The 26,018-nt window shown below is 44.3% G+C and overlaps 1 protein-coding gene across 1 annotated transcript; it reads right to left on the bottom strand.

Moving 5' to 3' along the window:
* LOC146784006 (2'-5'-oligoadenylate synthase 1-like) lies at positions 1-25,099 on the bottom strand. Its single transcript, XM_085636037.1, has 6 exons — positions 24,725-25,099; positions 17,198-17,504; positions 16,519-16,694; positions 8,090-8,328; positions 7,337-7,481; positions 1-1,054 (listed from the first exon to the last, which is right to left on the bottom strand). The coding sequence occupies exons 1-6, from the start codon at positions 24,902-24,904 to the stop codon at positions 782-784; spliced, it is 1,320 nt and encodes a 439-aa protein (XP_085492163.1). The 5' UTR covers positions 24,905-25,099; the 3' UTR covers positions 1-781.
* Between the last annotated feature and the right edge of the window lie 919 nt (positions 25,100-26,018).

Below are 26,018 nucleotides of genomic sequence, written 5' to 3'. Positions count from 1 at the left end.
CTTCCCTGTGCTTTCGCTCTACTGTGCTTCTCACCCAGAGTGCCTCTCGGGGTTAGTCCACCTGTGTCTTGTCACCCTAGGTTCCTACAGACCCTGCTCTGTCACCCCATGGTTCTTCTGAACCACTAAGGCTCTCCCATTGTCACTCTTGTGCTATTACTGAAGATTGTCTTTCTTTCTTCTCTGTGCTATCACTCTGCTTTTCTGTCCCAGTGCTCTCGCTGCAGGGTTCTTCCTCCCCCTTGTGCTTTCATTCAAGGCTGTCCTATGCCTGGGCTGTCACTCTAAAGATATTGCACCCCTGAGCCATATATTTTTAAGGGTTCCCCTAACACTGTGCTGCCAGTTGTGAGTTTTTTCTAACCCCGTGCTGCCACTAAAGTGTTCTCCCCCTCCTGCGGTCACTCTAGGTCCAGCTTTTTGGTGCTTTCACTTCAAGTGTCTCTTTCACCTGCATGATCATTACAGGGTTCCTTTGCCTGGATGTCACGCTAGAGTTCACCTCCCCTCTACAGTTACTGTATGCTTCTTCTGTTGTCTTGAAGACATTCTAGTCTCTCCCTCCGCTGAACCGTCACTCTCGGTTTTATCTTGCCCCTGCGCTCTCACTCTAGGGTTCTACTGCCACTGGACTCTTGTCTATTACATCCCCTTTCTGTCCCTACACGTTCTCCATCTCGTGTGCTGTCCTCCTAAGGTTCTCCCATTCCTTTATGGTCACTTTGGTGTCCCCATCCCAATACTGGATTCAGGTGGTTTCCCGTGTGCTGTTATTAGAATTTCACCCACCCCGCAGTCTCAGTAACAGGAAAAGGGTGGCCTCATTGGGGATCCTGTAGTGTCCCAGGGTGTTGTGGTCTTCCAGCTCTCGGTCACTGTAGGTCAAACGTTGTTGATCCACCGGGATATTCACACGCTCCTCGATCTTCATCTTCAGGTCCTGCACAGACAGTCTGCCTTGGACATGGTAGGTGTGGGTTCTGCCATCAGGGTTTCTCACAAAGATCTGCTTCTCTTGAGGTGCAGTTGGGAACCAAGGAAATCGTACTGCTGGCTGAAGAAGGAATAAGAACTGATTAACAAAATCCATGTGGACAAGAAATGTGGTCCATTTGTATACAACAGCAAAATGTGGACTACAGCAAGGTTAGGATTTTCAGAGAAGTTCCTGTAAAGGTAGCCAGATGTATTAATTTTTCCTTGAGTGTCACCTATTAACATCATTGATCATCGCAAACATCAGCCGATAGCGAAAGACTCAAGGCACGACCAAGGCATCTAGGTACTCTGGCACTTGACGCTTCTCATGTTAAATGTAATCTTACTTATCCTTTCAGGAGGGGTGGTTAAAACAAAAAGAAGATGCCTAAAGCATGTACAAAGATACAGATTCCACATTGCAAGCTTATAATAAGAGCAGTCTCAACTTGTGCATGGCTGTGACTATGGTTAGAGGAGGGCGGTGTAGCATTGGCTCATAGAGGGTTATCCTCTTATCACTTTGTTGCAGTCCTTGGGTCAGGAAGTGTGACCACACTCTAGAGACAGGCACCCTCTAAAAACAAAAAGTGTAAACTCAGCACCCCCTAGGTGTTTCTAAAAATAATATCCTGTACCCAGAAACCTCCTTTATCTGTCTCCTCTAAGAGATAATCACCTTGTGCTTCCTGTCTCTGAATGGGATTGCTCGCTTACCTTGTGGATACTGTTCTAGTGGCATTTCTCCTTGTGGATAGCAGTTTGTTCTGCTCTGAATCTCTTCCTGCTTTTGCTAGCTGCCTGCACTCCTACAGGGTTTGTGGCTTAGGTACTTCTGGCAGTGTGTACATCAAGCCTACCTGCTGGCTTGCTGGAGACGGTGGGGTGGCAATTGCATTACCTTGCTTGTATTTCCCAGGCTTCAGTGGCTTCCTGATGGATTTGGGACTGGGGTGGTGGTTGCCCTTTTTAGGTCTCGCGAGCCAAAGGCTCGAAGAGACATTTTATAACTGAGCTTTTCAAAGTGCTGCCGTGGCCTAAAGCTACAGTGCACGTGAACGTGCACGCGCGCAGCCGCCAATCACTGCTGCGCGCGCACCACTGGCGTGCTTGCCACACAGCTCTCCCGTCCAAGCGATCGTGATCACTTTCGCTTGGATCGCGATCGCTATTACTTTCGTTTTCGGCCGCGCGGCCGAATGCTTGTTTTTCTTGTTTTTTTAAACTGTAAGCGCGAGGCGCGCCTGTGGCCAATGCTTGTTGTGTTTTTGCATTGCTTGATGCTTGTGGCAGTGCTCGATGCACATCATGTGTCATCCTCCCTACCGTCGTTGCCCCCCCCCCCACCGCCAACCGCCCTGTGTGCCCACCCCACCCCCCCCACCCCTACCCAGTGACACCCGCCCGTCGCTCCTTGTTTGGTTTCACTGTGCAGTGTTTTCGTAGCTCAGCACGGTGCCCACTTCATTGACGTTGTGCTTTCGCTTTTAAATCTCTGCACCACACACTTCATGTATATTTAGTTCAGGAGTGCTGCTATGGAGGAGACGGGCATGTTGGAAATACAGCGAATCTGCACTCGGCAACAGCACTCAAAACAAGATTACACATTTTAGAGGGATACAACAGCTATGCGCCTTCTTTCAGTACGGCGCATTAGAAAGGGGAAAAAAACACATCACGTGCTTCTAAGCCAAGGCTCCGCCGACACTACTTACTGCAAGCCCATAAACATTCCCGGGGCATGCGACAAACTGTACACAGAAACAAAACACTGCCCCCCACCCCCTCGAACTTCCTAAGGACCCCTCTAAGAGCCTGGCGACGGGCGAATGAATGTCTCCTGTGCAGCGCCGGCAGTCCATTGCTCGAGAGGCCTCTCTGCAGACCCCTTACACCTCTAATCCCGTTCTCTATCCACCAAAGTCTCATGACGCTCTCCTGGAACAGAGTTGGCAACCTCAGGCAAAGAGTGTGCTGAGCCGAGAGTCGGGTGGAGGTGAGCTTGTGAATAAGGGTGCTGAGGTGACACTTCATTGTGGTGTTTGTAATAATGTGTGGGGATATCTCTGTGTGTCCTGCATGTTTTTCTTCTTACGGTTTACATACGTGAGGCATCACATATGCCTGTGTCTGCCCTCCAGTCAGCGATAGGGTTTCACCATTATCTGTAAGCCTGCCTACCCACGTAGTATGAAAAAAAAACGTAATTCTGCAAAAGTACCATCCGTCACTGCGTTCGATGTAACTTAAAATAAACTAGTTTTTAAGTTTTATGTAGCGCAAACGTGGAGTGCTTTACATGAACACCAGGTACATGATGACATATTAATGTTTTGAATCACAGGATGTTGTCAACGTCAGGCTCGATCCTGCTCTCTCATCTCAGTCGGCAGTCTAGACGTACGCCACAACCTCACGAACCAGAACTGAAACATTTTCAAAATTATATACGACGAAGTCACAGTTGTTGCTTATTTATCTAATGCAATTTGCAACCGTTGTCAAAGCTAATACTCCGGTTTTCTTTAGTGCAGAACTCGACCCAAAGGTAACTGGTGCTCATGTAAAGCGATTTATGATACCTTCGGGTCGAGTTCGGGCTACATATCTCTGCAAAAAAATAATAGAAGAGAGCTGCTTGAAATAAGAGATTCCGAGAATTTGGAGCTGGAGAACTGGGTTCGAGCCTTGGCGTTGGCTCAGCTTCCTGTGATTCTGGGCAAATCACTTAATCACTCCGTGCCTACCAAAACAAGCATTTGCAATGCATTAGGTCTCGCATTTGCGAGATTTAGCGGCTTGTAAATATGCCCCTCTGTGTGGTGTCACTACTGCTACCCCAGACCTTTTGGTGTACTGACATTTATCCTCACTGAGTTGTCTCTGTTCTCACTTCCTTTTTTCTTTTATTTGAGTGCAACAGTACGGAGTGAAGAAGTTTGGGGTGTCCTTCTTAAAGCTGACAATGTTGTGGTTCAGTCTTACAATATGTGTTAGTGCATTTCCTATTAGAGGATGTATGGCATGAAGCCACCTGGATAAGGATTTCTGCACTTCCATTTCCAAAATATCAATAAGGGAGCAAGATTTACTTCTTGTGTGTGTTGCATTAGACAGGTCATTTGCTGCTGGAGATGCAGGGCTTTGTTGTTTCTGCTGCAGGTCTTTAAAGGGATTTTTGTTTTGGCCGGGCACTTGTGGAGCTCTTTCAATATGAGTGTGATGCCACTGCCCTTCTTGCTCCTATAATCTTGCTGCTGCCTTTAAGATTGCCATTCATCAGGCAGTGGGTCATTTAGCGTGGGCTGTGAAAATGGCAGTGGGTCATTTAGCGTGGGCTGTGAAAATGGCATCTCCAGTGCCATTTTAGAAAAAAAACACGTCCATTTCATGTAAAAGATGTTTGAAGCCTCTGGGGAGTCATTACTTTATTTATTTTTACATTTAATTATTTATGTACTACAGTACTTATGCAGAGAAGACCTACCCATGTGGGAAGTGACATACTTCACATGTAACAACATAATACATGCAACTACTGTAACATAAAGACGAGAAGAGGTGCATAATTTTCTTTGTTTCAGGTGGAGTGTGAAGTGGCGTGTGTGTGAAGTCTCAGGCAGTTGAGAAAACCGCGGTGAAGCACATTGTGTGTGAAAGGTAACACAAGCAAAGCACTGTGGCTGGTAAGAACCTGGGTTAAAGCTTCCACTCGGCAGTGTACTGTGGTGCTCATACTACCGCTCATTCCTCGCTCTGATTGTTCAATAGAGTAACTGGCTTTAGGTCGGTGTGACTGGTGCTACCGCACTGGGCGCTGACCTGGAGAGGGGGGCGCTGACCTCAGGGGGGGTGCTGTGTTTAGCAATAACTTACGGTAAACAAGTATTTGCAATTCAATGGGTCTCGCATTTACGCAAGTTTAAGCTATTGACATTGCAATTTTATTTTGTTTTTGTTTTTAAAACATAACTAAAAGGCATTGTCATTTACAATGCCAATAGCTTAAACTTCCATAAATGCGAGACCTATTGCATTGCAAATGCTTGTTGATGTTGCTGTGGGCCTCTGGTATAGATGTGGATAACCCCTCCTTTTCCAGGCAAAGAGGCTACTTGGATGCCCTCAGATGACCCTCCTCAATGTTCAGTGCCAGAGACGACTTTGTGAGTGGACAGGTAAATTGACCCCCTAGGATACTGACTGGGCTTAAGCGTCCCACTATGCTCCCTGCCAGGTATGGGATGTGTAGGATATTGCTCTTTTTTCCCTGTCTCATCACCTCTTGTTACAAGACTGTGTTCTCCTTTCTTGTGGTCTTGTTTGCGGGGGTCTTGTGGTGTTCCCTGGTCTTCACCGGCTCCCAGCTGGGTTTGAGGTTGGTCCTGAATTTGCTCTTAATAGTTTTGTGGCTTTGTGTAAATGAGTATTGATGCCCCTACCCCCCCCCCAAAGCTGTGGGCCATCCCTTGTGTGCTCTCTGTTGGGTTAGGGGCAGGGTGTAACTGCTCTAGGTGGCTGAGCCCCCTTCCCTTAATGACAAATGAGTGCTTTCTCTTCTTTCACTAGTGTGGGCTGGGTGGGCTTTACCTCTGCTCCCTGCTGGGGTTGAGGCTTGTGGGATGTGTCTCATCTCACTATCATGTGCTTCTTGTTTAGGCGCGGTGTGCCTCAGCCATGTGCTTCGGCCTCCTTGTACGGGGCTGTGTGGTACGGGTTCTAGTGTTTTAACTGCCCTTGTCTGGCACCCTGCTGAGCTCAGTGCCCCCCAGACTCTTCTGCTAGCGTGCGGTCTGGTTTTGGGCTACCTCCTGTGCACCCTGGGCCTAGTGGACTTTCACATCCTAGGTAGTGGGATGCTTCTCTATCCGGATGGGCACCTTGAAATACTGTTCTAGCGACTAGGGAATAGATGTGCGACCTAATTCCATCACTACCTTGTCCTCAATTATTGTACTCCTGTGCACCCTGCTTGACATGTGGAATATGTGCACTATTTCACAGATGCGTGTGTAGACTGTGTGTTGCCTTGTTGGTCTTAAAGGGGTTTTGAGTGGTACCGATTACAATTTCTGGCCTACCTTCCATAACTCCTTGCCGGGGTTGGAGTTACGATCCTTGATTGAGATGTTTACTAGATCGCTGGTTCCTCACCCCACTTTGTCTGGGGTAGGTGTTTGCGGTAGGCCACCCCCTGTGCTCCTTGTGTGCCTGGGACTGCATTCAGCCTGTTCTGTTTTGGTCACAAATTAATTTTTTACTCATGGGAGAAGGGGTGGTCTTACTCTGATCTCTGAAATAGGTATTTTGGGGTGCAGGCTCCACCTTCCTGTCCACACTGCTGTCCTTCCTTGCCTCCCCAGTCTTTATTTGGTGTGGAAATTGTTTTTCGGCTGGGACAGGGCCCTCCTCCATGTCGAGCTTGGCTTGTACCAGTTTAGTATTTCCTGCCCCCAAGCTGTTAGCTGGAGGTGACTACTTTTCTGTGTAGGGTTGCTTCCTTCTAAGTTGGTATTTCTGCCGCTCTGACCCTGTTTCTTTTGATGGTGTGTGGGGTGGGGTGGGGTGAGCCTGCTACCTGTGGTTCCTGCAGAAGTCAGAGTAAAGAAATAACCGGTAAATAATAGAAACATTGGGCCCCAGATCCAGTTACAGGCGAAGATGAGAGGCAGATGGCTCAGAGGGTGGACTCGGAAAAGGTATGACATCTGTGTATTTTCAGTTTTACCATAAGTTGCATGAATTCTGTGGTTCTGCAAAAACGATGTGGGATTGAAAGGCAGTATATACCCCCTTTGCTTTCTGATTTGGGTCTGTATGCTTTAAATTTGCATGTTCTGATCACCGGAAGCGAGAGGTGGAACATTTTCCTGGAGGTAACTGGAATGTACCAAAACTGTCATAAAAGAGACCCTGGTTTCCACGGGAAACCTCTGTCTCGTTCACGCGGGATGTGACTGCTTGGAAGTTTTTAACAAAGGTGTAAGAGTGCGGTTGTGAGGGTAAGTGGGTGTGAAATCCTTGCTGCATCTGGAAGTGGTCATGAATGCCAGATGAGTGGGAACTATTCTGGAGGCTGCAAGGGCCGGTATTAATGTTTCGGATTCGTGTGAGGCAGGCAAAGGCACGTAAAGATGAACATATTGGATATTGTTCGAATGCTGGAGGGGGCATGAGATGGGAGAATAGATCTATATGTGTGGGGTGGTATGAAACAGCTTTGGCTGTGTGGGAAGGTGGTTGATAACAGGTGGGTAAAAGGGCCACTAACTGCATGGAATATGTGAAGGTTGCCTCATCAGAGATGTTTTTTTTCCTTTTCTGAGGTGCTGGTTAGGCAATGGAGTAAGCTTACCTTCACATCCCATCCTTCGATTTCCCCCTCACAGTTCTGGCAGCAGCTTTCCTGCAGACAGGCTTCTGCCTCTTGAGCCACAAGGTCCCAGGAGGCCTCATGGCCCACGATTCCAGTCGGGTCTGCTGGGTCCAAAATTACAGGTCTGAAAAGGAACCGCAAAGGAAACCATTAATTGTTGGAGAAAGGGATATCCTCGCCGCTTTCTCAGACAGAAAGGAATATAAAGAGGCTGGAACTAAGAAAAAGGCAGTGGTAGACTTGAAGAAACACACAGGCACAGACAATAGTAAACAAAATTGACGAAGCCATACAAGCAATGGAAGTTTACACAGTGATGAACACATCTCAATTGAAAGCTTGAGTTATACTTCAATAGTTCTTTGCCAGGAAACGCGGTCCCTTGCTTGGGATCAACAACAATTGAGATGGAAAGAAAGAGAAAAACTGATAAGCAAAAATAGAGATAAATGGTAAGAAACAAGGGAAGAAGGATTGAAAAACATGAAAAAAGTGGATAAATAGGGTAAAGATGGGAAATAAGGGAGGGGAAAGCAGGGGTAATGTGGAACTAAAGGTGATAAAAGGAAAAAATGGGTGAATGAGGGTGTAAAAAAAGGAGAAAAGAGAAAGGTTACACTGATAGGACCGGCACACATATAAGGAGTGAGTCAGCCAATCAACAGATGTATTCACATATAAGAAGTGAGAAGTAATGAAATACATATTTGCATATGTGAACGGTTGATTCACCTCGGCTTCTTCAGCTGCTTCCTCACAAATTTGCCCACAACTGGGTTCTTAAAGTCATAGTTTGTGGTCCAGTAGATGCAGAGTTTCTGGTACTTGCACAGCAGCTCCAGGACGGTGCAGAAGCCTTCTTCGGTGCAGAAGTCATCAGCTGCACTGCCCTTCTCCCATGCGTAGATGGTCAGCAGCTCCAGGGCATACTTAGGTGGCAGGGAAAACCCCTTATACTTGCTCTTAACATACTGCAAGAAAAAAGACTCTGCGTTAGTCCATGGAACCATTTATAAATGCATCTTTAAAGCCATGCAGGTGTTCAACTGGAGACACTAAGTTTGAATAGAGACTCAAATCCTAACTAGCAAGGAAGTCAGTCATCCAGTGTAGTTGAAAGACTCACCACTACGCATCCCGATGGGAATGCTTCTTAAGACGGGGAATGGGCAATCCCCCCAGTGAGAGGCCGGTGAGTGAACAATCCTAGCAACTGAGCTGCACTCCTATTGATTCATGGGAGGCAGTGGGGACTGAAGAAGCAAGGACCTTACGTTTACGGAACCCCTCAAACTTGATGTTTACCTACAGTGTGAGCGAACACAGGCTTTATTCTGTAGATGTGCTTCTCACAGGTAGAGGCCAAGGAATGAGTAAGTCTGAGCTCTGTCTCTCAAGACAGAGGTTTGACATTTGGGGCAGCATGAAGACTGATTTCCCTGGCATACCGATACAAATTTACCCCTACCCTATACCCATTATGGTTTATGCTCCAAGAGTGATTCACTTTGTGGCACACACAATTCAATACTTACACTAATTACCAGTATTTTCAGTATCCAACGTTCCTAGTTTTAGCTCTCAGTAATGAGAAATGTCCACCTCCAACAGACAGAGATTCCAAAGTCCAATCCCAGCAAAAGAAAAAATGACTACGCTTTTGCACCAGGAGTTATAGGCACCACCTACCCCAAGCACATCCTGTATTTAACAAGCTAGAATAGAAAAACTGTATTAATCCCTCACTCCATAACCAGTGTGGCCCGGCTGACCATCCTTGGGAGGGAGAATGTTATGTTATGACAGAAAAAGGGAATACTGGACTCAGAGTAATGGAATGACTGGTATGTAAATGATATGGCGAAAGCGACTTTGGGCAGAAAAGAAGGATCTGCTTCAAAAGTATCCTACGTAGAAAAATCCTTAAAAGAGGATGCATGAAAGATAGCGAGCATAATTGCCCCAACCTTTCGGCTGATCTGATGGCTACCAGATAAAAAGGAGTCTTCCGAGTGAGAGTGAGTGCTATAACATCAATGTTCCCCAAGACTTCAAAGGGTGATCTTTGCAGCGCATCTAACACCAAAGAGCAATCCTGAGAGGACAACTGGGATGTAGTAACAGGATAGGCTAAGGAAAAATTCTTAAGATTCAAAGAGCAAAGGATTCGCAATATTGCACTCCAGCTCAGGTTCTCTTTAAGGCCTTAATGTCAGACCACTAAACCCTAAAGGTTGGGATGGTGAAGTCTATATGAAATCCCTTCTGGAGAAAAGAAAGCATATTAACATTATCACTCCTTAAAGGAACTATATCCCTGAACCCACAACAGGCTTTAAACTAATCCCAATGCTTATAGTAAGCTATCTCCTGAAAGCTTAAACCGCTAAAGCTATCTCTTGAAAACCCTTTCCTCTGTAATCCTACATGTTGATCCTTCAGGCCGTCCTGATGGACAAGTCTGGAGTAGCTCTAGAAATTACGACAAGTTGGAAATCCCTTCTGTGGACAAATGTTCCTTTTTACTAGCAGAGGAAGTCTACTGAAGCCTTCTTTTTCCTGATCTTCAACAGGTTCTTCGAAATCAGAGGAAGTGGGTGACAGGCAAACAAAAGACTATGGAACCAAGGATTTGAAGACAACAGCTATCCTGCAACGATTCTCCTGCATCATCCTTGAAAAAAAATCCTGGGAGAAAAACATCCTTTTGATTGGCAAAGAGATCTATGACTGCAGTGCTCCACTCCTGGCAGGGTTATGAAACTGTGAGGACTGAGACAAGGCTTGGTAAGGAGGCAACTTTCTGCTTAGGGTGTCTGCTAACACATTCTGAACTCCAGAATGTGAATTGCAGAAAGAGATATCAGCTTCACAAAAATCATTGTAGCAATCGTGTTCAAAGACAGGAAATGAGTTCCTTTTTATCTGCATATATAGGAATGGTAGGCACAGTGTCTGTTCTGATCAACATAGATTTGCCCATCAGAAAAGAAGGAAACCCCATTAGTGCTAATCAAGCTGCATCTAACTCCTTCCTATTTTAGAAAAGTAATTTCTTCAAAAGAGACCATTTGCTATGGATAGACTGTGATTCCATCAGAGCTCCCTAGCCCCAATCACTGGCATTTATAGTCATCACTGTCCATTCTGTAGGAGCAAGAGGAACGCCCATATGAGAAGAATCCATCCACCAGCTCAGTTCCTTCCTTGGGCCAGGGAACAGCTGTGGGAAACTGGATTCCATTTCCATAGAATGTAATTCACCCATGATTCTACATGAAATCACAACCAGGGAACCACCTCTTACTCTCAGTCGGCTTGCAGTTGCATTCCAAGACTCCTTTCTACCTTATGTGCAGATACTACGTGCATTCATTTTCAGGGGTGAGCCACAGTCCGACTTTGCAATATTTCCACTACTCCATCTCTGTGGCACCCACTGAAGCTTTACATATTCTTTTACTTTTCTAGTTTTCCCAATTCTGTAAAGACCCATATTCACATGTAAGTACCTCCTCATGGATTTTGTACCTTACATTATCTTGAAATGTTCTCAATATATGTTCTTACTCACCTTTCCTGTCTTTTGTTTATTCTAGCACGCTCTTGGGCTCTGTCATGTAAAGAATCCTGATGATGATCCCGCTATTAGTTAAGGGATCGAAACATTGACTTTTATCCCTGACCCTATCCACATTGTTTACAAATTATTAACAAGACATGCTATTCATGTTTTTAGATACAGACTTTGATGACTATTGTCACCCATGTGTGTCACCTATGAGAGAAAACCAAACATGATTTTGACCAACATCCATTGTGCTGTTGTCTATGATCTTTTGAAAAGTGTTTTTGATTGTCTTAAAAAAATAACCACTTGGCTGAAAGTATCATCGATCAATTATATCTAGGGGCCATTGCTTGTGTAATAAAACATGTGTACAAGATCCCTCATGACTCTCTGGTTCACTTGTAATTAAGGACTTAAATACATGTGGTGACAGCTCCACATTTATTTGACACTCTAGAGTCTGCCTCACTGGAAACGCTGAGCTTCTGCATTCCTGTGCGGTTTCATGTCCCTACCGAATGGAGCTGTTGGACGACACAGGCAGCATAAAGCTTTGCCCCAGAATTCATACTGAATCGCCTTCAGAAGCAACCACACTGAGGGAGCTGACCAATTAGCCTCCACCGGACTAGGCATTACTCTATAAGGTCAAACAACGTTTACTCAACCTCACAGCCAACAAAGGAGTAATCAGTAAAACAAACACCAAGGTATGTTTGAGCTGGCCCTTCTTTCTGGGGTACTGCCTGCCTCAACAGAAAGCAACAAACCTAAAGAGCTGCCAATGCTGTCCATTATTTAACAGTTAAATTCATAGTGTAATGATTGAAACATTAACACCGATGACTTTTATTGTCAGATTGAATCAAAAATAAATTGAGATCATGAAAATCACATAGTACTACAGTAAACCACGAACCTAAAACTCATCTTAAAGTGCTATACATCAATTGTTTTAGTGTGCAAATTTTAGCTTTTTTTAGAAAGACACAGAAAAAAGACACTTTCTATTTACAACAAACATTAACACAACATCACTCATGCCCATTCGTACAAATCATATCTACACAAACAATATTGATTCATAATACATCAAGAGGGCCATCAGAAGAATTTAACACAGTTGAAAAAAAGAGAGACACTATTTGATTTTGAGTGAAATGATGGGCCTCAAAAAGTAAGGTCGACGCGTTTCAGATCTCTTTTCTTGGAGAGATCCTCATCAGGACCAATGGTAGGCTGAAATCAAACGAGAAAGTAAATTAACTAAACGACCCTAACCAATGGATGTCAGCGTATTATAGCCTCTACGTTTATTTCTTACCTGCATGAATGCAGACACAACCAACAAATGGTAGTATTTCCAAATTAGACCTGAAAGATAACGACATAGACACTCAGCTAGCAACCTAATTTTCCAGTCATTGTCAGTTTTAACCCAACAAGCACAAATGTCAGTAACCAGTAGTACCGTCTTACTTGTGGTGTCTTGGTGGTTCGTGGACCCGACTATGGGCAAAGAATAGGAGGATTCTAAAGTGGGAGAAGAGCGCTGTTTTAGAATCAGAACAAACTTAGTTGCGCTGCTTTACAAGTGTGAGGGACTGAATTTGTACAAGGCATACCTTAGAACGTAGCGTTTCGTCTATCGAGCTGGGAGTGGCCGGTATTTTTATTCATTTGGCTTTAGGTTCTTTCTGTGTGGAAAAAATTGGTGGCCATGTCAAAAAAGTATTCCCACGGATGGATGCATGTGCATCGATACTATGACTCTCCTCTTACAGACACACAGGTCTCTTACCTTTGGATAATGGTGTCCGAAGTGTTCTATTGCTCACTGCCCTGGAAGCGTCGGCGTCTTCCTGGTGTACGGCTTCATTGACGATGTTTAAATCTCGCGGTTTATTCTAGTGCCTCTGGGAAATGTAGTTTCACATTGCGTTGCCTCTGGGAAATGTAGTTTTCCATTGCGTTAGCGAGCGTGTGTAAAAACAAACTTTATTGAAATGCTGATATTTTTTGCGGACAATGGTGTGTCCTAAGTGAGAATATGTTTTTCACATTGTATTAATGCTGAATTTAAAGAATAATGCGCATTTGTATCTCGAGGTGAAACTCGATCCATTATATGGTCAGCTCATAGTATTTCTTTGTCGAGAGGCAGATACTAGTGCTTTATGTCTAAATTTTGGAAACCTTTTTAAGACACGTAGACTTTTCTTCCCCGAGTGGAGGCTGCATAGACGGCCTTCGTTGGAAATACGTAACCACTTTCTTTAGTGAATCCTTTAGTAGACTTCTGCTGAGAATGGAAAGCGAAGGCTTGTGTAAATCAGCTGCTTTTTAAACTGACAGGTGCTCGTAAGGGTGTAAAGTAAATACATTCAGACTGGACTTGGCAGGTGTTCACAAGTTGTAAATTTCAGATAGTTCGTTCAGTCCATCCAGAGATGTATTGAATTTGACAATAAGCATTGCTTCCCGTCTTAGTAGTTTGGAATCTAGGTCGCCTCCCCTCATGTCTTGTTCTACTTTAGAAATTACAGTCCATTTAATGTCTTTTTCTGTGTGACCGTGGGCCAACCAGTGGTTGACTAATGGTGCGTTCTGGACATTTTTTCGTACTCTGGACTTATGCTGTTGAATTCTTTGTTTGATTTCTTGATTGGTTTTCCCAATATATAGCTTGTTACATGGGCAGACTATCCCATACACAACATACTTGGATTTGCAGTTTGAAAATTTATCAATGGACGTGGGGTCCACCATGCTCGCTTGATTGCTTTTTTCAAAAGTTTTTTGGGATAACCTCGAACTAGGAGGTTGTTTTTGAGAGTCTCAGCATGGGCAAAATATTCATCTTTGAAAGAGCAATTTCTTCTTATGCGCAAGAATCTTTCAAAGATGAATATTTTGCCCATGCTGAGACTCTCAAAAACAACCTCCTAGTTCGAGGTTATCCCAAAAAACTTTTGAAAAAAGCAATCAAGCGAGCATGGTGGACCCCACGTGATTCATTACTTCAAAGAAAAGACAAAACAAAAACAGACAGGATTGTCTGCGTTTCTACTTTTTGCCCTTCTTCCAATTGGCTCAAAAAGACTATAAATCAAAACTGGCATTTAGTGAAGAATCTAGATCCAACACTTCAGGAGATTCCTCTCTTTGCTTTCAAAAAAGATCAAAGTATTGCCAACCAGCTAGTCCGAGCCGCCCTTCCTAAACCTCAAAACATGACGATGAGAAGTTTTCTAAATTTGCCACCTATACAAGGACATCACAAATGTGGCTCTTGTATCAGTTGTGAATCTACCATGGAAGGGGTTCTTTTCACACATAAAGGAACCTATTGGAAACATGATAAATTTTCAAACTGCAAATCCAAGTATGTTGTGTATGGGATAGTCTGCCCATGTAACAAGCTATATATTGGGAAAACCAATCAAGAAATCAAACAAAGAATTCAACAGCATAAGTCCAGAGTACGAAAAAATGTCCAGAACGCACCATTAGTCAACCACTGGTTGGCCCACGGTCACACAGAAAAAGACATTAAATGGACTGTAATTTCTAAAGTAGAACAAGACATGAGGGGAGGCGACCTAGATTCCAAACTACTAAGACGGGAAGCAATGCTTATTGTCAAATTCAATACATCTCTGGATGGACTGAACGAACTATCTGAAATTTACAACTTGTGAACACCTGCCAAGTCCAGTCTGAATGTATTTACTTTACACCCTTACGAGCACCTGTCAGTTTAAAAAGCAGCTGATTTACACAAGCCTTCGCTTTCCATTCTCAGCAGAAGTCTACTAAAGGATTCACTAAAGAAAGTGGTTACGTATTTCCAACGAAGGCCGTCTATGCAGCCTCCACTCGGGGAAGAAAAGTCTACGTGTCTTAAAAAGGTTTCCAAAATTTAGACATAAAGCACTAGTATCTGCCTCTCGACAAAGAAATACTATGAGCTGACCATATAATGGATCGAGTTTCACCTCGAGATACAAATGCGCATTATTCTTTAAATTCAGCATTAATACAATGTGAAAAACATATTCTCACTTAGGACACACCATTGTCCGCAAAAAATATCAGCATTTCAATAAAGTTTGTTTTTACACACGCTCGCTAACGCAATGGAAAACTACATTTCCCAGAGGCAACGCAATGTGAAACTACATTTCCCAGAGGCACTGGAATAAACCGCGAGATTTAAACATCGTCAATGAAGCCGTACACCAGGAAGACGCCGACGCTTCCAGGGCAGTGAGCAATAGAACACTTCGGACACCATTATCCAAAGGTAAGAGACCTGTGTGTCTGTAAGAGGAGAGTCATAGTATCGATGCACATGCATCCATCCGTGGGAATACTTTTTTGACATGGCCACCAATTTTTTCCACACAGAAAGAACCTAAAGCCAAATGAATAAAAATACCGGCCACTCCCAGCTCGATAGACGAAACGCTACGTTCTAAGGTATGCCTTGTACAAATTCAGTCCCTCACACTTGTAAAGCAGCGCAACTAAGTTTGTTCTGATTCTAAAACAGCGCTCTTCTCCCACTTTAGAATCCTCCTATTCTTTGCCCATAGTCGGGTCCACGAACCACCAAGACACCACAAGTAAGACGGTACTACTGGTTACTGACATTTGTGCTTGTTGGGTTAAAACTGACAATGACTGGAAAATTAGGTTGCTAGCTGAGTGTCTATGTCGTTATCTTTCAGGTCTAATTTGGAAATACTACCATTTGTTGGTTGTGTCTGCATTCATGCAGGTAAGAAATAAACGTAGAGGCTATAATACGCTGACATCCATTGGTTAGGGTCGTTTAGTTAATTTACTTTCTCGTTTGATTTCAGCCTACCATTGGTCCTGATGAGGATCTCTCCAAGAAAAGAGATCTGAAACGCGTCGACCTTACTTTTTGAGGCCAATCATTTCACTCAAAATCAAATAGTGTCTCTCTTTTTTTCAACTGTGTTAAATTCTTCTGATGGCCCTCTTGATGTATTATGAATCAATATTGTTTGTGTAGATATGATTTGTACGAATGGGTATGAGTGATGTTGTGTTAATGTTTGTTGTAAATAGAAAGTGTCTTTTTTCTGTGTCTTTCTAAAAAAAGCTAAAATTTGCACACTAAAACAATTGATGTATAGCACTTTAAGATGAGTTTTAGGTTCGTGGTTTACTGTAGTACTATGTGATTTTCATGATCTCAATTTATTTTTGATTCAATCTGACAATAAAAGTCATCAGTGTTAATGTTTCAATCATTACACTATGAATTTAACTGTTAAATAATGGACAGCATTGGCAGCTCTTTAGGTTTGTTGTTATTATTAGGCTAGGCCTTGCTGCCGTTACAGCCAAGACCCGAGATTGTTTTTTCAACAGAAAGCAAGCAAGATGTGCTGAAGGGGAGGTGGTACCTATTAAACAAAGTGCAATAGAGTTGTTGTTTATAATCTACATGATTGGAACTTGGAATCCCTGTCTGTTGAAGTCAAACATGCCTCGATAGCGAGGACTGAAATGAGGAAGAGGAAGACGCTGTCATAGGTATTAATTATTGTCTTACCTCCTTGTACCAGTGCTTCACCAGGCGAATCAGGTTCTTCAGCTTCCCTGGGCGACGCTTCACAAAGTTCCTTTGCAGTTCCGTGAAGCAGGGAGAGAATTCACCGGGTCCACCTCTAGCCTTAATGAGTGAAACATAGACCTCAGGGTCTGGCTTCACATCAGTAGATAGACAACCTGCAGGAAAGATCAGAAAGGGAGAAATCCGAGTCATTCGTGGATCCACAATGGTGAGCTACTTTTTCTTTTGTGAGAGAGAGAGAGATTGTTTGTTTGCTGGGGGCGGCATTGAGCGCACTGAGAAATCTAATAGCACCCACATGAACTACCACCATTATTTTGACAAATAATTATAAATCAGCATTTACCTTCACAGGTGATCAGCCTAGAATGTTCATGCAGGATATGGCATATTGCCCTGCTCTATTTGTATCCAGGCAATGGCATTTTACTCCTTTCTTCCTCAAATATTAAAGGGTTGTCCTCAATCCAGATTTATAATGTGAAATGGAAAATGTTGTGCCTTCCACAAGTTTTGAGCAGATCTGTTTTTTCCTATCCCGAGCTTCTAAAACAGCCAAATCCTTATTCTTCTCTCGCAAGCCAATCCCCTTTCGTTTCCTGTCATCTGGTAGAGCTTCTACATTCTACCCAGTAGATCCCATGACTGATGTACTCACCTAAAGCATTATATGCCGGAAGAACATCAACAGATATGGACTCCATCACTTTCCGCGACTGGATGGTGAAGGACAGTGAGCGTGGCTGGAGCAGTTGACCCTCGGGGTCATATTTCTCTTTCGGTTCTTCGATTTCTATGTCATAGGCAATACTTTGCCGACACTTGTTCAGCATTACGTGGATTTCTTCAATGACGTCACCACGCTCCTCCGTCTGGTCTTTGAAACTGGTGAAGCAGCTTAGGAAGACCACCAAGTCCGCATCTGAGCCATTCTTCAGGGCTGTACCCTTCCCGGAGGATCCACCCTGGACAAACATGAGAAAATGAGTGATTTCTGCAAGAGCTAGAGCCCAACAGGTTAATCATGGCCATTACCTACCTAGGCACAAGCCTCAACCAAGAGAGACAATCATGCTTGCCCTTTAAAATGAAAAGTAAATAAAACTCCCACCCCATTGTTTTTCAAAAACTCCTCCCCCATGCTCTCTTTAGGGTAATCCCTAGCTCAGTCATTTGTTTTTCATCAAATATTGTTCTGTGGAGCATATATGCTCATATCTGGCTGCTTAACTCTTTCTGTGCTTGATTTACAGGTATGATTCAACCTTGCTAGGCAGGAAGGTGCCATCTGTGTTATGGTACCACAACACCATCATCATCAATATAACATTATTTTTTTTTAAATGGACTAAATAATTCATTTTGCAGCATATTTCCTCCTATAGTGGCTAGGTTTTACCGTCAGTTACTGAAAGGAAATTCACCTAATAATCCAAATTTCAAGGTCTTCACAGTCCACAGTCCCTAAGACCATTATTTTCTCACAGAAAGAAGGGATGTGTGTGTGTGTGTGCAAACATTCTGTGCAGCTCTGACAATGCTGCTTTCATATGTGGACAGAATAAGGAATAATAACAATAAAAGAATAAGTAATAACAATATTATTAATATTTTATTGACAAGTTAAATAAAAACCATTACAATATTATCTTTACCAATTTAAAATATTAAAATAAAAAGAAATAAAAGTAAGTTTACATCTCATTAATGATCTTTATAGTCATAATATAGACAGTTTAATCCCGTTATTATCAAACATGCTAATCACATCCTTTATCAATACAGACAGTTCATACTATGCATTTTATGCTTTAGATATTGTTGTTCCGTCCAATACTCAGAGAGGAATATTTCATCCAGAATCTCATGTCTCACTAATGTGCTAAAGCATCATTCCATAATGTATTGACCGTCTATTAGTGCAGAAAATCAAGAAGTGTTGATCACAGTCTTCTCTGACCCATGGCCCACTTCATACCAACTGAACACATGTTGCAAGGATAATCCAAATATTAAATGAACCCCTCCCTGGAAGTAGAGTGAGATAAGGCTTCTGTAGCCATTCCGGTGCACTATTCCAAAAAATGAGCTTCAAAAGATATAGACTTGGACAAATGTATATTAAACATGTACGACTCTCCTTAAAATTATTACAGTTTACAGGAGTTTGAAGATCTATTATTTTTTTCCCACTGTGTTAGTTCCTTTCTGGGAAGTAATAAAAGCCTTAAACATAAAATTGGGATCTATTTAGAATGGTTAAATAACTCAGTAGATATAGTTGTATTCTCTCTAATTAATAAGCATCCATATTGCCACTTTCAATGCACTCAAGTTTAATGCTTGAAATAAATATATTTTATTTATGATTTATGGAGAAAGGGGTCAGAGAACGAGCTAACAATGAAGTGGGCACAGGATGAATGGAGGGGGGTTAGAGAGTTGAGGGGTACCGATAAAGGTCTGGTGAGACCCCGGAGGACCCTCTGCCAGGTTTTGATTTTGGCGGTTATTTGATGTCAAGGCAAAAAAAAAGCTAGATGAAGACCAATGAGGAATTCTGGTGCTGTTGGAACACTGTTTTGTCTGCGGGGTTCTTTGGCAGGTCAAGCTTTTTGTAGGTGCCTGGGCTTTGCAATGCCAGGGACAATGATGTTACATCATCGGTTAAGGCAGAACGTGGGAGTGAGGGCAGGCCCAGGAGCCTAGACCGGCTTTGTGATAAAATGTAATGGGGTGACTATGTGGTCGATGGAGGAGCAGAGTGCTGGGTGCAATTTGTTTCAGACATGGCATTTGCTGGGGTCTTCTTTGATGGGGTAGGTGATATGAAAAGCAGCGACCAGAACAACGACTGAGGGAAGGTAGGAGTTTTACAATTTTTCTTTTTTCTTTCTGGGGGTTGGATGGTAATGAGTTGACAAACAAGAATATGACTTTCAGCGTAGACTATGAGGCTGCGGTGGATCACTTATTGGCCAATAGGAGAAGGATGATAAGATGAAAGGTTGCAGACAATTTTTGCTCAGTGTTTCTGACATACAACAGCATTTTTAGGGCCAGATCGTGTTGGGTACCATCTTCCTAGACACAACGCGAGGGTTATTTGTGGCAACTGTCTTTATTTATGCATTCCTGGCACATACATGTACCCCAGTGTGAGGAGCCGGCCAGCTCCTCGCCAGTCTGGCTTTTCCTCTCCCTTTTACTGCCCAACTTTCCGCCTCCTCCCCTTCCCAGAAGTTCCTCTTCGAGACAGCAGCTAGACTGCTAACATCTCCAATGTGCTGTTGTTCATGAGCAACAGTACAGATCTGCTACAGGAACTGATAACAATATTTTGGATGCCTCATCTCATTTGCAGTGACAGAGATTCTGTGGGCTGATGCCATGGGCAAGCAGCAATACAAAGACTGCAAATCCAGAGGAAATGTGAAAGAGAGGGGTCAGGGTGTTCCATTTGCTTAAGGGATACCTGGCTTCATTTACTAGGCTAAGTTACATTAAGATTTATTTTCAAATGCGGTCAAAGGCTGAAGTTAGGGATAAGCGAAGAGCGGAGAAGGAATGTCGTGGTAAATTACACATTGTAGTATGAGAATTTGTCACTGATGACGCCTCTGGGAAAGGTGGGCTTGAAGGACTTTTTATGAAAATTGCCGATGAATCTTCAGCAAGGCAAATGGGTTACAGGGTGTCGGAGGAGTCGGCTGGGGAGAAGGGGAAGGAGAAGAGGTGATGTCATCCAGTCACAGTGGAAATTTCAAGAGAGATAGTGGGTTCTTTGGGAAACATATGTTTTCCACAGGTGAAAGTTTTATTGGTACACTTTTAGGATGGTGAAAATGTTAAGATGGAAAGGAGAGAGGGTCTACAAAGGGAGGAGGTTTGGTGCGATGGGGAGGCAATTAAGATATGGCTTAGGATATCCAAGGCAGGCCGGTTTAGGAGGGTAGGGGACAGTGCAATTTTGGGGGTTCTGTTTTAGTACATAGTAATGGGATGGAATTGTCTAGCTTTTTAAGTGTTGAGAGTTTTGATGATAACGACTGGGGAGTTGGGTCTTCAAAGTGAACCCTCATTCATCCAGAACTGGAGAAGTGATGGAGGTGGGGTTTTTGTCAAAGGAGATAAGTAACAAGGATGGATGAAGATTTGATTGTAGCAAGGATTATATGAGGCCGGAAGGGGTGCTGCATTGTCAATCCTAATGGTCTTCTTAGTTCCTTAGCCATGTCCTTTTTTACCACCATCAGTGCAACTACTTCCCCCTTATCCATGGATATCATTTGGAGGTAGACATGGGTCGCAGCTGCGACCTCTAGCTTGCTCCCTGCTACTCCTGGCACTTCCTGTGCGACCCCTGGCCTCGGAGGGAAAAGTTTTGCCTCCTCTGAGGACAGGGGTCGCAAAGGGAGTGCCAGGTGTAGCAGGGAGCAAGCTAGAGGTCGCAGCTGGGATGGTGCAGTGAGCTAAAAAACGGTGATGGATTAAAACCATGATCTCTTGACTTGGTAAGAGTATTCTGCATCATTCAGAAACTCTGTCCATCACCACCCCCTTTTTCCCAAATCGATTTTATCCACACTCAGTGTGGGAGGGTATGCTCAGACGTGAGTCCCTTGGGCATTGCACCATCAGGATTCAGGCAAGCCGGGCCGACGAAGGCTGTGATGCCAGAAACCGGTCCCCGGAAGCTTGTTTCCTTCCCAGTATAAGAATTGGCTTGGTAGTTTGGTTTGCCCTGTTCCCATCATGCACTGGGACAGGTACAGACTAATTTGCATATAGCCAGGTTCTGAGCTGGGATGGTGCAGTGAGCTAAAAAACGGTGATGGATTAAAACCATGATCTCTTGACTTGGTAAGAGTATTCTGCATCATTCAGAAACTCTGTCCATCACCACCCCCTTTTTCCCAAATCGATTTTATCCACACTCAGTGTGGGAGGGTATGCTCAGACGTGAGTCCCTTGGGCATTGCACCATCAGGATTCAGGCAAGCCGGGCCGACGAAGGCTGTGATGCCAGAAACCGGTCCCCGGAAGCTTGTTTCCTTCCCAGTATAAGAATTGGCTTGGTAGTTTGGTTTGCCCTGTTCCCATCATGCACTGGGACAGGTACAGACTAATTTGCATATAGCCAGGTTCTGAGCTGGGATGGTGCAGTGAGCTAAAAAACGGTGATGGATTAAAACCATGATCTCTTGACTTGGTAAGAGTATTCTGCATCATTCAGAAACTCTGTCCATCACCACCCCCTTTTTCCCAAATCGATTTTATCCACACTCAGTGTGGGAGGGTATGCTCAGACGTGAGTCCCTTGGGCATGGCACCATCAGGATTCAGGCAAGCCGGGCCGACGAAGGCTGTGATGCCAGAAACCGGTCCCCGGAAGCTTGTTTCCTTCCCAGTATAAGAATTGGCTTGGTAGTTTGGTTTGCCCTGTTCCCATCATGCACTGGGACAGGTACAGACTAATTTGCATATAGCCAGGTTCTGAGCTGGGATGGTGCAGTGAGCTAAAAAACGGTGATGGATTAAAACCATGATCTCTTGACTTGGTAAGAGTATTCTGCATCATTCAGAAACTCTGTCCATCACCACCCCCTTTTTCCCAAATCGATTTTATCCACACTCAGTGTGGGAGGGTATGCTCAGACGTGAGTCCCTTGGGCATTGCACCATCAGGATTCAGGCAAGCCGGGCCGACGAAGGCTGTGATGCCAGAAACCGGTCCCCGGAAGCTTGTTTCCTTCCCAGTATAAGAATTGGCTTGGTAGTTTGGTTTGCCCTGTTCCCATCATGCACTGGGACAGGTACAGACTAATTTGCATATAGCCAGGTTCTGAGCTGGGATGGTGCAGTGAGCTAAAAAACGGTGATGGATTAAAACCATGATCTCTTGACTTGGTAAGAGTATTCTGCATCATTCAGAAACTCTGTCCATCACCACCCCCTTTTTCCCAAATCGATTTTATCCACACTCAGTGTGGGAGGGTATGCTCAGACGTGAGTCCCTTGGGCATTGCACCATCAGGATTCAGGCAAGCCGGGCCGACGAAGGCTGTGATGCCAGAAACCGGTCCCCGGAAGCTTGTTTCCTTCCCAGTATAAGAATTGGCTTGGTAGTTTGGTTTGCCCTGTTCCCATCATGCACTGGGACAGGTACAGACTAATTTGCATATAGCCAGGTTCTGGGCTGGGATGGTGCAGTGAGCTAAAAAACGGTGATGGATTAAAACCATGATCTCTTGACTTGGTAAGAGTATTCTGCATCATTCAGAAACTCTGTCCATCACCACCCCCTTTTTCCCAGGAGCAGGAAGCAAGCTAGAGGTCACAGCTGCGACCCCTGACTACCTCCAAATGACATCGATGCCCTTATCTGGAGTAAACTAGTTCTGAGAAGAATATAGTAGGAAACGGTGAAACTGGCGGCAAAAAATAAAGCACAGAAGAAAGCCACCAGGGAACTGCAGTGGTTTTGTACCAATGAGGGCACTCCAATAATTCAATTCAATGGCACGAAATTTGGGGACTATAATTTGTACCATTTTACCTTTTTGGGCCTCAAGTACTACCTTCTGGAGGTGAGGATTGCGGTGGCTTGTTTGCAGCGATGAGATTTGCCATTTGTTAAATCTATCACAGGGGTAGGATAGGAAGAGTGAGAAGGCAGTGGTGGGTCAGGAAAATGCCTTGAGGGAAGGTTTTTCTTGGGTCGGAGAATGAAGACACCTTAATGTGGTCTCATGAGGGCTGAGTTGGCCACTAATCACACCAGCCAGATGAAGGGGTGGCTGGTGCAGGTGAGCTGCAAGACTCTGAGAAGGACGGAGTCTATTGTGATTGGAGCAGGCTCGCCCAATGGGGGCCTGAGGAGAGGGGAAGCAACAATGTCTTACCATTGGGCCTTTTGGAAGAGTGGTGCTTGCAGCTGACATAGGGCCAGGGACTGATTAGTTTAGGTGTGGATGAGTTTGTTAAGAGTTAAAGAAAGTCTGCGCATCTAGATGGCTGTTAGCGGTTCTCCCACACTCTTGAGGCCCCAGGTTTTTGAGGAGATATGTTTATGCCTCCTGTTAGCCGAGACCTTTTCATTTAGAAAATTACATATGTAATATACTTATAGGGGCTTTCAACAAGGTGTTTTCATCCATTGGTCTGTTGTGTCATTCATATTTTATTTCCGACCACTACATTATACACCAATGGGTTTAGGAGCAAGCTGTTGCAAATATATTACTAAAGCGTGGTGTGGCAGCCACAGTCATTTAGAGACCGCATATCTTACATTGATATGACCATTACATGTGCACAGACGTACAATTTTACTGATAAAACTATATAATGCACAAATATAATGTGCGGAAATTGGGTTTCAGCGAGTAGTTTTCATTTGCGTATCACTTAAGTAAAGTGTGTTGATTTTGTGGTGACCCTATTAAAATCTTGGTTTCCATCAATCTTTAAAATTAGGAAAAAACCTTGATGAGTGCATTTCTCTTTATTTATTTGGTAAATATTTGTACCGTTCATGTTTAAGTTCTTAATTTGTGTTTTGTGTCGAAGAAAACAAATTATTTTCACACCAGTACGGTTTTCACATAGTTCACCGAATCCTCACCCTTTCCAGAAAGAAGGGAACAGTAAACACTGGCCTCCATTTTAGCAGCATAAGCGGAGCGTTCTTGGAAGGCTAGACTGACATTTGACCTCTGGCTTTGAACGCACAGGTTTGACACAAAGGGAAATTTAATGCTCGTCCACATTCGGACCTTCAGCGAGGTTACTTTGGGGCACTCTCAGGGGCAGGGCTGTTGTTGAGCCCCCTCCCACCTCTGGGCCCCGGTGCACTGCACCTGCTGCTCCATTGATCGCTACGCCCCAGTGCTGCGCAGCCACGCTGCTGCACACCATGGCGAAATAGCATAGCCAAAGACATTTACTCGCATTAGGGCAGGTGGGACATGTCTGGACAAACCTGTATAATTAAATATGCCTTTTGCGCCGCGCGTAATAGTGAAGTCTTTTGTGTAGTGTTGCCGGCAGTGCACTGAAGTGGAACTGTGGCAGGTAAGTCACGTGGCTGGCGAGGAATTGCAAGACAGGGTGGGCGAGTCCATTTGGGAGTCTGAGACACTTGTGAATCCCAACGCTGCCATTGCCCCCCACCACCTCTCACCTTGACCACCTTGTGGACAGTGGCATCCCGGAAGCAGCCCGTTTTCAGGAACTCCACAATCCTGCGGGTGGCCTCTCGGATCTGCTGGCGGAACTCCTCGTCGGGCAGCAGGCACTCGGCGATCCAGGCGTCCAGCCTGTCCGAGGGGGTTTCGTATAGTGCCAAATCGGACAGCTCCATGTCCGCTGTCGGTGCTGTGCTTCTAAGGCTCTGCCGCACTCCCTGGCTGTGCAGTACACCAGTACTTTGTATCCCGGGCTCGGAGCGCCTAGCTGATGATGCTGTCACTCCGGGCGCTGTATAAAGGTCTGTTGCCGTGTATCCTCAGCTCTTACTGTCTCTTGCCGCACACAGCATGCGCTCTGGTCAAGACTCGCTGCACACCGTCACTGTCAGAGCTATATATGACTGCAGGCTCCACCCTTTAAAGACCCACGCCCCTCCCACCACCCTCTTGTTGCTTCTCTTAAGGAGGATCCCTGGAAGTGAAGCCGAACCATTTCCTCTATATTTAGAAATGGAAACCACTTTTCACTCAAGAGTGCAACTCAGATTTGAAACCCCACCCGTCGTTCAGGTGGCCACGTTACGGCAATTGCTTCTACCACTGATAACCAGTGCTGGAATCGAAAAATAATTACTGAGGGTGAAGCTTGAAAAGCAAAATCTAATAGTCAACTTGTATATTTAGATTAAAAATAAACGTTTACAGCAAAGATATCGGCAATGAGAACATATGTGACAGCACATCTGTTATAGCTGACTTAGTTGTCCACAAAATAGCTAACAAGGTGAAGACACCTGCTGCTGCAGAGATCTTTGCGTGTTAAGCATTTTTTGAGCGGATTATCATAGCGTCAAGACAGCTCTGGTGGCCAATGCCGTTCTGGGTGCGTTCTGTGTTTTGTCCCATCACAGTTTTGCCGCGTAAGGTAGCACAGAGTGTTAATGTGCCTGCTGCAATGCACACTTTGTGACATGCACACCATATATTCATTTTTTAGGTCGAGCCTGGGCCGTGCATGCGCTGCTCTGCCAGGCATGCTGTATTAGACTATGCACTTGAAGCTCCACCCTTAGTTTTCATTGGCTTGTATCTTTGTCCTTTGTAAATGCTGGCTTCTGATACAGTAATCGCCTTCTCAGTCCCTCCTTAGTACCGCCTTGTCTTCATTTGTAACTTCCCAAGAGGACTGGCCCTTTTACTTCGGTTGTTATGCCGTCTGTGATATTTACTCTGTAAGCACTATTTTTTTTTAATGTGTTTTGCCCTACTGCAGTCACGACGTGCTTT

The sequence above is a fragment of the Triturus cristatus genome, chromosome 11, assembly GCF_964204655.1.
Source record: "Triturus cristatus chromosome 11, aTriCri1.1, whole genome shotgun sequence".
NCBI lineage: Eukaryota > Metazoa > Chordata > Amphibia > Caudata > Salamandridae > Triturus > Triturus cristatus.
Note: the sequence above shows the minus strand (reverse complement) of the source record. Positions and strands in the feature narration are given on the sequence as shown.